Raw genomic sequence first — 12,302 nt, forward strand, 5'->3', positions numbered from 1 at the left:
TCACTCGTTTCTCACACCATAAGGTACATGAGCACCAATAACCCCATTTTCAAGGGCTCCCGTAACGTGTGGTAACTGGTCGTCAAAGAAAATGTGAGGTTTGATTGCTTTCAGCACAGGCCCTTTATCGGCACCACTCAGAAAGAATGCCTCATTTATCTCCAGCTTTTCCCATTTAAGAGTCTTAAGGGCTCTTAATCCAGGACTTGTTGGGCTACGTGATGTTATCAAGTAGGTACGAATTGGACCATTTTCCTTGAATATCTGCTGGAGATGTACCAATCCTTGAAAAAACTTGCTTAGTGGGCCCTGCAAAATAATACCACACAAACACATTATTGCCATTTGTCGAGAGATTTAATTAATTGTAGTGTGCTGCTAAATATCTATATAGCTTCTGTGGCATGCTTTTGATTTCCACACACAATCTCAATTCACATTGTGTACAGTGGAAATGATTTCAATATTAACAGACTTCCTTTAAATATCCCTTTAAATAACAAGGCTGTGTGACGTGTACCTTGTGAATGTAAAATATAGGTTAACTGAGCCATCTGAGATGCAGTTTTGGACCACCTTCTTACCTGTTTCAAAGGTGTGTCCTCATATTTAATTTCATTATCAAAGAAAGCTTTTAGTCCATTTTCTTTGTAGACTCTCTCTGACTCATCTGAAAACAGGACTCCATCACCATCAAAGGCCACACTTAACACTTCCTCACTGGGCTTGTGGTAATCTCTTTGGGTCATGGTGGCTGCTCCATATCCTGAAAAACAATGCCATGACCATTTAAAAGTTATAGTAGTAACACTTCTGTTGTATTTTATATTATAAGTACTTACACTTTTTAACTGCAGCACTGTATTTATGTAAGGATTTTGCTCTCTTTTGCCTAATTCCACAGATTTCCCCCCAAACCCAGGTTAGAAGATGCAGTAAAAGCCAGTTTCAGACTGGTTACAAGGAGTTATGGTTGCAAACCTGTATTGAAACTGCTCTGTGACATAAATGGTAGGGGAAAAAATAGGTGAAAAAACTTGAAGCATCACCTGCATTGATGGCCTCTCTCACATTCTGTAGGTTTGTGGACAAGTAGAGAACAGGCTTGATCTCATTAAGATGATCAAGGAGGGTTTTTTCACCAGTTATTTCACAGACTCGAACTTGGCCAAGAACTGCACAGACAGCATCACAACATTGTGTTAAGTATTTATGCTGATTTTGAATGTAGGTGTTTTAGTGTCTGCAGTAAGGGATAGTTCATAAAAAAGAACATTCTCTCATCATAACTTCATGACAGTCAATACGACTGCTGCTTCACTTTACAAGTAATTGTTATAAGTCTTATGATATTTTAATGCAAATAGCAGGATGAGATGCATATATTTTATGGCAAAGAACATTTTCAAGAATTATTGAAACAAAAAAAAAAAGAAGTCTCTACTTGTCGTGTATTTTGCAATGTTCTTGGTTAGGTGATCCTTGTCCTGACTGTTGGTAGTTATCAACACTATTTCAAACCGCTCTGTAACGGTTTGGCCCAGCTCAGTCAAACGTTGATTCACCATTGTAAGAGCCTAGTGCAGAGTGAACAAAATACACTAAATACTAACACATCAAATTAAACAACTTGCTTGAATTAATCTTTGGGTAAACTTGCTAATTATAACCAAGTTACAGTACTGAATTTTCAAGGAAAATGTGCACATGGATGAAAAACTTCTTCTCTGTTAAACGTTTAATGTTAGTAGGGAATTACCCTTTAATTCTCAAACTAAGTTTACAGGTAAAAGTAAATGCATTGTTTGATTAACAGCTGAAAACACTTGAAAACAGCTTGAAAAAAGCAGTTAATTTATACGAAAATACCTTTTCACTGAAATTCTGTTACCTTGACAAATGGAAAAGCAGCTCCTTCTCCTGTCTCTTGTGAGAATAATGCACATGATGACACTGCAATTGTGAATGTCACTGGGGAAAAAAAATGGGTTTAAGCAGGGCCAAAAATTATAAAATTAAAGCTTAATAATATAATCATAGCTGTGAAACAAGTGATTTAGATCATTAGAGACAACCATATGTTTCTCAGATGTCAGAAAACTTGAACACACTTTTGAACTCAGAGGATGCGGTTGTTGTTTTTCTAATTTTGGGTTTCTTGCTTTCACTGCTTGACTGATGTTTTCTCTGTGAGGGAAACAAAACAATTATTCCATAATCTACAGTTATTTCATTAAAAGTTTTACATTTGGTAGATCAGAACTATTCACGCAAGCCTTTGATTTGTTGAAGGATGTGTTACCGATTTTCCCCAAACTAAAGCATAAACATTAATCTTGAGTAAGAAAGACATGAACACCAGACTGATCTCATGAAATGGCGTATGTATGACACGCCAATTCGTATGCCATTTTGGCGTGCTATAAAGACGCATAATCGCTTTTTAGCGTGTTTATCAACGCCGTTTCTTTCTACCCCCCTACACTGCCCCTACCCCTAAACCTACCCTTCACATACTGTTTTTGTTTTGACAGTGCAGTAAAACATAAATGTGACATTTGAGTGAGAGACATTAGAAAAGCTTACCTTTGAACTGCTCATGTTGGAGTGTTGGAGTGGTTGGAGTCAGATGGAGTGTTCTGTTGATCTGTTGATCCGACTGATGATTTACAGTATTTATAGACAGTGAAACAATGCTTCTGAATCTTCACACGTAGGCGTTTCTTTTTAAAGAGTTAACATTTGGTTGGTTTAGTTAATCTTGTTTTACAGGATTGCATTACTTGCATTTGTCCTTTAATTGTGCTACAATATTTATGCTTTGTGCTTGCAGTTTCTATTTAGCCGTTAAAGGTGCCCTAGAATGATTTGAAACAATATGTTAAATTGTTCTCTGATATCTGCATAGAGGGTGTGTGGCTTATTAAAGGGAAAAAAATGTCCAGATACAGTTTTACAGGTTTATACATTTACAACCCTATAAATTGTCCCTAGGATGTAATGCTCTGTTTTAGCCTTGTTTGGAAGAGTCATGAATATTAATGTAGCCAGTTTTTTTCAGCTTAGGGGACTTCGCAAGCTGAAAAATATTCTGAGCTTTAGTGACTTGGAGACTGTTATTCATGCGTTTATTTCAACCAGGCTGGATTATTGTAATGCCCTATATGCTCTTCGCTTTTGCGATTAAAACTGGTACAGAATGCTGCAGCTCGTTTTTTAACAGGGACAAAAAAGAGAGAACATATCACACCTGTGCTGTCATCACCTAATTGGCTAGCTGTTCATTTCAGAGTTGATTTTAAGGTTTTAGTATTTGTATTTAAATCAATTCATGGTCTTACCCCTTCTTATATTTAAGAATTTATCCATTCTTATTCCCCAGTGAGAACGCTCGGATCTTCCACCCAGATGATATTAAATGTTCTAAAATCACGACTTAAATCTAAAGGTGACAGAGCTTTCTCCATTCATGGTCCTAAGCTCTGGATATTAGACTTTCCCCTACTCTTTCTACATTTAAATCTTCTCTCAAAACATTCTTTTTTTCTCAGGCATACGTTTAATTTGATACTATTTTTTAAGTTTTAAATATTATTTTATATTGCATGATGTTCTTGTCTTAATTGTATTACTTTTGTTTGGTTTCTTTTGATATTTTATTATTAGTGCTTAAATTGTATTGTATGAGGATGTTTTGTTTGGTATATTGAGCAGCACTTTGGTTAGCATTTATGTTGTTTTAAAGGGCTATATAAATAAACTTGACCTTGGCCTTGAACCATGACTGTTGACATTTTTTATCTGTGGGAAGGGTAGAGTCCTCAGGTCTCCTGAAGAGCCTGGAACATAAAGTGTGTCCATGCGAGCATCTTGTTTACCTGATGATTCGCTCCATTTCCGCCTGACAATGAACATGTTTGGACAGATGCAAATGTTGTGGCCGTGCATATAAATAATTCCCAAGGCTTGCGTGACGCCTATGGCATGAACCATAAACATGTTGGGTTTATGTTGAGAAGCACTTTTTTTTCCGTGGAGTTTTGGATTCACGAGATTTACATAAGTAGGAGGCAATGATGTTTGAGACTCACAGTATGTGATGTCCATGTACTGAACTCTTATTATTTCACTATGGCAAGGTTAATTCAATTTTTCATTCTAGGGCACCTTTAATCTTGATTTACATTTACAACATGAACAAACAATGAACGGCTGTATTTTTATAACATTAATAAGAAATACTGTAACATATGTATTGCTATGTTCATGTTAGTTAATACATTAACTAATGTTAACAAAAAAGACCTTATTGTAAAATGTTATCAAAACATTTTTAACTCATGTGAGCCTAAAGCCATCCAGCCTGGCCTTCAACACATCATCACAGTTCAGCAATATGCTTTACATGACTTCATGAATTATTGTTAAAAATGTTTACTTTGATTTTGCTTCTGCTTTAGAATACATAGCATGTAAATTCAAGTATTTTCTGGGCATGCAGTGAATGTCCAAATTTGTTCTGTTCAAAAGTTTTCATTTGAATAATTATGTTTTGCCACAACAACATCCTTAAAGGGGGGGGGGTGAAATGCTGTTTCATGCATACTGATCTTTTTACACTGTTAAAGACTTGGAATCCCATACTAAACATAGACAAAGTTTCAAAAGTTAAGGTGGACGTTTGATGGGAGTATTTCTTTGTCAAAAATACTACTTCCGGTTAGTCATAAGGTTCGGCAATTTTTTTTCGATCATGGGTCCACTTGACGTTAAAGTTTCGGAATTTCCTTGTATGGGCCGTACGGACAATTCTACCGGAAGAGCGTGAGAGAGAGAGAGGGAGAATGCGAAAGTAACAGGCTACGCCCATCAAAGCGCTGGCTCGTAGGCTGCTGCACAGGTGATGTGACTACAAGAAATTAACAATGTCACCAAAAAAGTGCGTTTTTGGTTGCCAGACCAAGACAGCCCTGTACAGATTGCCAAAAAAACCTGCGTTAAGGCAACAGTGGATGTAATTTGCTTTTCCGGATCAGCAACTGAGTTGCGCAAAGGTTTATGTCTGTTCACTGCATTTCGGTGCCGACTGTTTCATAAACAAGGCCCAGCTCGACGACGGATTTTCCGATCTCCTAATGCTGAAGGATGGAGCAGTCCCAACAATAAAGGTCCCAACGTTAGAACCGCAGGCTGTGAGTAAGACTGCTTCAAATGTCTGTGTTTTTGCCTATGCCCATCAAGTAGCCCAAGCATGATCACGTATAGTTAATTGATCAATGGAGCATGCGATGTGTAGTGCGTGTACATTTGTTTAGCTGGCCACTATATGTGTAACTTTATGTTTGTGTATTGTAAAAGCACTCCAAACAACAATACACAAAGAGTGGGGAAATATGTTGAACTAAATAAGCACGCTTCTTCATTCAAATGCGCTACTATTCCGTGTCTTTCTATGTAAACACTAGCCTGCCGTGCAAAACCAGTCCGCTTACTTGTCTACACAAACCACGCGTAAACACACACACACACACGTGCACAACTGCACTTACCACATGTACACCTTCAAAGACAAAAATACGACGATATAATTCAAGTATAAATATTTAAATAACACAAGCCGCTAAGCATATTATATAGTTAGTGTATAACTTGTACCACATAGAGACGTCCTGCTCTAGTCGTTTTTGCTGCTGTTCCTGTTCAACTGCAGCCTCTGGGTCTGATTCTGGATCATAGATGTATGGCTGTATCTGATTAAAAGCCATATTTTTATTTTGAATAAAGTTTTTTCCCGCTGTTAGGGATGACACAGCTTTACGACGCACTCAACACAATAGCAGCGGCGCGCACACGTCATTATTTAGCTCCGCTCACACGACACGCCCCCACCCGCTCGGCTTTTTTCGGAAAGACTCGTAACAGCGCATCTTTCTTATATAATTATAAAAAAATAAAGACTTTTCGGAGATATGCAGGATGCAATGCTACTCTATAGGTACTCAAGATTGAGCTGACACTGACTGAAACTGAGTGTTTCACCCCCCCCTTTAAATTCACACCTGTGCCTGAGGGCTGTAGAATGGTATGCTGAAAACTATAAATGCATGCCAAGGTGGTGTAATAGAGTTGAAAGATGTTGTTCTAATAGTGTCAGACTGCATATTTTGGGCAGTGCCAGCATTGTTAGATCTGCTGGTTTTAAAACTTGTAAATCTAGACATGTTGTATAACAATGATTGTTTGCATGTTTGTGACTGATTGTTAATCACTTTCATTTTTTACACCTAGAAGTAGAGAAGCCAATGGATGGTTGAAACATCTTTTTGCTTTAATGTCTGGGCTGGGCCTCAAGTAAAAATAATACTAATAATAATACTAATAATAAGGAATTAATATTGTAAACAATATTAAAAAATCCAAAAAATTTAAAAAAAAAAATTGTTTTTTAAACAAAAATTTAAAAAATCCTCACACAGTAAAAATGGAAAAAAACATCATGTTGTCTTTATTTTTAGGAAGGATAATAATTTTCTGGGTTTTGTGTATTCCTGCAACCTATCATGACAGAAGACTGAACCTAAAAATAGATGCTTGTGGCACTTTTTTTAGTGTGGTTTTTTTTCCCCCGCAATGGATCTATCTGCTGTTAAACTGCTCTGCCTGGAGCAGAAGAACCATTCACTAGTGGATCATACTCAGGACTTTAACCATTAAAGATACCATTAAAGACTGATTTTTTAAAATCTGATTCCTCATTGTCGTGATCTTCCTGCAACCCCTGTCATGTACAGTATATAATATTTTAATTACACATATATATTAATACTTTATTATATGTAAATCTAAATAATAGGCTGCATTTCACCAATACTAAACCCTTCAACATTCAACATTAGTCCTACAATCTTCTGTGGACATTAAGGACAACAGAGGATGGAGTGATAACAGGGTCACTAATATCTGTCAAGCATCCCCTCTGGATCTCTCCCAGTTGTCTATATGATTATGTTTGTAAAGACACAAACTGAAAACTTTAATGCCAGACCAGCACTCTTCACCCTGAGAAGTTAAATAGGAGCACAAGAAGTGAGGAGAGGGTTAGAAAACCACCAAACACCATTAATCACAGCTCAGCTCCGGCCAGAGTCACTGACAGTCCATGACCACTTCAGTCAACCAGGCCATTTGTTAACTCCGCTAAAGCTGGTTTTTATTAGCTACATGACAAACTGACTTCTAACTGTTTTTACATATTCAGGTTCTTCATCCTCATGAGAGAACATAAGGCGGATCGTGGGAATCATGCAGATTTCGAGGTGGTTATTTAAATGTTATGACTGTTCAGTTGATCAAACTGATCAAAATTGAGTTCAAGACAATGAGGATGAAGACACTACAAACGTTTTCCACCAATTCTGATGAAGACCAGGCTACATGCTCAGAATATGATCTCAAGGGCAGTCTCGTGTGACTGGGACTTTGAAATCTTAAACACTGTAAAAGAATAAAGACAGTGATTTTAGCTGATATATCAACTTCTGTTGGCCGGTTAATACAATAAGTTTTCAACTCAAATTATTCTGAGAATATCAGAGTTTAGATTTAATGTGTCCTTTGACCTTCCCAAAACTTACTTAGTTCTATTTTAACTTTTTTAGTTTTTAATTGGATATCTACATTTTATTTCAGTTTTATTTGATTAACAAACTATAGTTAGTAGTTTTAACAATGAAACTGTTTACTGTAGTATAGTAGATGACTAGTAATGTAGATGTATATGACTAAAAATAAAACATTTAAATTCAAATTTTACTTTATTTTTATTTTACAATAAATATAGTTCCACAGCAATTTTCCAGTGAACCTTGACATTTTCCACAGACCCCTTGATTGTTCTTACAGGGCCCCTGGGGGTCCCCGGTCTACAGTTTTACAAACCCTTGCTCTACAGTACACTTGTTTATCTCTTGTTTAAGCACACAAAGTCTTTTGTCACATGATCATATAAAACATTATTCAAATGTTCCCTCCAAATGTCATAGAAGTTCCATCCTTATTATCTGTGTTAATAAAAATGAAATTCATTCTCAGCCTCGTTGCCAAGTCAACTTGTAGAACAGCCCTTTTCTCTCTGCAACCACTACAAACTTTCATTTCTGTGGCCTTAGTCACAAGTTAAATAAACTGCAGCTGCTGGCCGCACCGCAGAGGGCGTTATGGGGAACAGAATGAGGACTGATGACAGAAATCAGCCCCCATTTATGTGTAGAAGATTCCCAGGTGTGCCTCAACGTGTAAGTGAGTGCTAGTGTGTGTGAAGTGAGAGATACCCCACAGAATTATTGGTAATTACATCATTGCTCTGAGTCTGAGAAAGCAGTAAGGTGAGAGCTTTCATTTTTAACAGAGTACCGCTTAAATTCCCTCTAAGAAAGGTTATGTATGTTGTGTGGAAAAGCACTTTCAGTAAAAAGTAAGCGCACACTCAATATCAAAAGCCAAAGATGCAATACAGTATCTTTACATGTTCTTACCATATTAACCAGATGTGAACTTACTGGCACTTTAAGTTCACTAACAACATATAATAACTCTACAACACACATGCTTTGACAAGAAAAGCACCGGTTCTATGGTCCAGTGTGACTGCTACATTTTGGGTATGTTTTTGTTGGCCATCAAGAGACTATAAAGTGCTCTGTTTATTTTTAGTATGAGCAGACTGAACCACTGCTGAATCAGTAGAAAAAGATTCATGTGAAGGGCTGCTACTATGTATTTATTGAAATTAGTCAATTATTTTTAACCTTTACATTTTTCTTCAGGAATATCTACCAACCAATGCTGCAATCCAACCAGTGCGCAAAACACAGCAGCTTGAACTGATGCTGAGATGCTAACAAGGAAGAAGTAACATTTTAAAGGGGTGATGAATTGAGAAATTCTTTTGATATTTAAAAGGTCATGATTATATACGAATGTCCTCTAAGTTTCAGAGCTGAAAACTTCCTTTTTAGTCAAAGAAAAGCTTTCATAGACACCAGGCCCAGAAAACGATCGTGAGCTTCATTCTTACGTCATAGCGCGACAAAACACACCTCTACAGAACGTGTAATTCAGTTGCCCCGCCCGCCAACTCATGGATCAGTTCGGTCGATCACAACAAGCCAGCAGCAATAAACATGTCGAAGAAGACAGCAATATATTGTGGAAGGACAGTCACTGCATAAGCTTCCTTCAGATCATAATATTAGGAATGTGTGATACTACATTTATTTTTAATGAAGTTCCAGCTCACGTGGGGAAGACCGTTTGTGTGTTCTCTTCATTTCACTGCGCAATTGTTTGTAAACAAGTCTCAAGTGCTGGATTTGCAGACACAATGCTGTGCTTCTATATTGGCTCCGACAGGAATGGTGCAACAAACTTATGTGAGTAAAACATTTTTTGTACTAGTCCCGGGGCTGTACCAGACCAAAACGTATGCCCGTCGCCAGAAATTCTTTCTTGATCTGGGCGTGCACACGTGTGTGTGTGTGTGTGTGTGTGTGTGTGTGTGTGTGTGTGTCTGTGTGTGTCTGTGTGTGTCTGTGTGTGTCTGTGTGTGTCTGTGTGTGTCTGTGTGTGTCTGTGTGTGTCTGTGTGTGTCTGTGTGTGTCTGTGTGTGTGTGTGTGTGTGTGTGTGTGTGTGTGTGTGGTTCGCGCTTATATCGACCGATCGTGCAGTTGCGGGCCATGTAATACAATTGCGGGTGAATGAGAAATAAATCATTGTGTTTGTTTAATAAAGACAAGAACAATGTAAAGTGTAGTATGCAATACATGTACAAACCTGTCAGGTATTCTGAAATGGATTATTGGTATTATGGTATATATTATGATTATATTGGTGTGGTGTGACAGGCAGCGGGGCGAGGGACCGCGAGAGCGGGCCGGTGATTAATGTTGACGAGTGCCAGCTGCGTGGCACACCGGTTTCGTCTCGCGACCATGTGACGGGAGTATAAAAGGAGGAGCAAGGACAGCGGAAGACGAGAGAGGACCAGGCCTGGATTTTATGTTATGTTTTGTTTATGTGTTTGTGGGCAGTCGTCCGTGAGGGGCTGCCCACGTTTTATTTTGTGTGTTCTACTAACTTCATTACATTGGAAAGGAAGGAGGCGGGAACCGGCGAACGTTTAACAACATTTATTAATTCAAAAATAAATAAACAAAACGAAAGTAAAACCGCGGGCAGTCGTCCGTGAGGGGCTGCCCGCGGTTTTACTTTCGTTTTGTTTATTTATTTTTAGACTCTCGTCTTCCACTGTCCTTGCCCCTCCTTTTATGCTCCCGTCACATGGTCGCGAGACGAGACCGGTGTGCCACGCAGCTGGCACTCGTCAACATTAATCACCGGCCCGCTCTCGCGGTCCCTCGCCCCGCTGCCTGTCACACCACAATTGGATTATGGTATTCTTAATGTTTAAAATTGAAAAACAAAAAACAAAACAAAAAGCCAGCAGTAGGTGTATTAGTATCAGTGATATGGGCCTTCTTCATAAAAAGATTATAATTAAACAAGCATTTAAAATATACAGTATTTATGTTGTTTCTACATTCATTTGGAGATTAACTATGGAAATTATTACATTATAAAATATATTAAAAATGTATAAATCACAAACTTTAATCTTTTAACCTTTTCAAGAGTGTCTCTTTAAGTGCAGACATTGTGAAAATAAGAGATTCATTTTATGCTAGCTTCAATGCGGAACTTCGTGAGATTGCGTTTATTCAATGAGTGACAGCTTTTAGTGATTATTAAGGGAGCACTCTTTGCGTGCTGTCTGGGCAATATAATTCTTATTTATTTTTTTATTAATAGGCTATAATATATTCAGAATTTGGATACAACTTTTGTTTTCCATTCGTGACAAACGGCCACATACATGTTTCAGTACACTGATCCATCCACATATACATTTACAAACCAATGCCAAAAAAGTTGTACAAATTGTGAATAAAAACAGCTTCTGGATCATGTTTGTACCGATTCTCTGGAAGGATGCGGTGGTCATCCCTGTTCCTAAATGTAGTGGTCCAAAGATGATTAAAATGGAAGTCAAAGCAACCGGCCTGAAATCATTAATGAAAATCTTTGAGAAATTAGTGCGGTCTGAGATCCTAAGGGTGACCGAACATAAATTGGACCCTATGCAGTTTGCATATAGACCTCACAGAGGAGCACATGACGCTACAGTCACAATGCTAAATTTGCTATAAGGACATTTGGATGGCCAGAGGACACATGCTAGACTTTTATTTGTTGATTTTTCTTCAGCTTTTAATACAATCCAACCACACATTTTAATCAAGAGGCTTTTAGATCAGTTTGTGTTAAGCAAAAATTTGATGGGTTGGATTTTGGATTTTTTAATTAACAGAACACAGAGAGTCAGAGTAAATGGTGTCTTATCTGAACAGAGGAGTTCCTCTACAGGGTCTCCTCAAGGATGTGTGCTATCTCCACTTTTATTTATCTTATATACAAATATGTGTCAAAGCATGTAACAGAATTATTATAAAGTATGCGGATGACTCAGTTATTTTGAGTTTACTTAAAGAGAATGAGACCTCACATGGCCCAATTATTGAGGACTTTGTCAATTGGTGTGAGGAATCTTACTTACAGCTTAATATATCAAAGACCAAGGACATGATCATTGATTTTAGGAAAAGTACTCATCCGAGTAACTCAACCTCAATTAAAGGCCAAACAATAGAGTGTGTACAATCATACAAATACCTTGGGACTATTATTGATGAGAAACTAAATTTTGAAAAGAACTGTGAGGCTCTTTGCAAAAAGGGGCACCAGCGTTTGTATTGCCTAAGGAAATTATCTGTGTTTAATCTTGACCGAACAATAATGAAAATGTTTTATCATGCTTTTATTGAATCTGTGTTGTCCTTCTCCACTGTAGTATGGTATGGTCAGATATCTTTAAAGGCAAAAAATCAGTTAGATCAGATAGTAAAATGGTCTGGCCGTTTGATAGGTGAGTCCAAACCAGGAGTGGCATCCCTGTATACCAAACAGTTACAAAGGATGGCCTTCTCAATCTTACATGATGACTCTCATCCCCTGCACAGTGAATTTCAGTTATTGCCGTCTGCGATGAGGTATAAAGTCCCAAGGTGTAGAACGAAAAGATATAAGAGCAGCTTCATACCAAATGCGATTAGCATGATTAACAAAATGTAGAGGTGGTTCTTAGAAATGTTGTACTAGGGTTTTATATATATATATATATATATAT

General features: G+C 37.6%; 1 protein-coding gene across 1 annotated transcript; it reads right to left on the reverse strand.

The window, feature by feature from the left end:
- Positions 1–2,799, reverse strand: LOC137045596 (cytosolic 5'-nucleotidase 1A-like). Its single transcript, XM_067422304.1, has 7 exons — positions 2,587–2,799; positions 2,112–2,187; positions 1,892–1,971; positions 1,445–1,577; positions 1,050–1,175; positions 585–766; positions 1–309 (listed from the first exon to the last, which is right to left on the reverse strand). The coding sequence occupies exons 1-7, from the start codon at positions 2,599–2,601 to the stop codon at positions 1–3; spliced, it is 921 nt and encodes a 306-aa protein (XP_067278405.1). The 5' UTR covers positions 2,602–2,799.
- Between the last annotated feature and the right edge of the window lie 9,503 nt (positions 2,800–12,302).

Source organism: Pseudorasbora parva, chromosome 17 (genome assembly GCF_024679245.1).
Source record: "Pseudorasbora parva isolate DD20220531a chromosome 17, ASM2467924v1, whole genome shotgun sequence".
Classification (NCBI taxonomy): domain Eukaryota; kingdom Metazoa; phylum Chordata; class Actinopteri; order Cypriniformes; family Gobionidae; genus Pseudorasbora; species Pseudorasbora parva.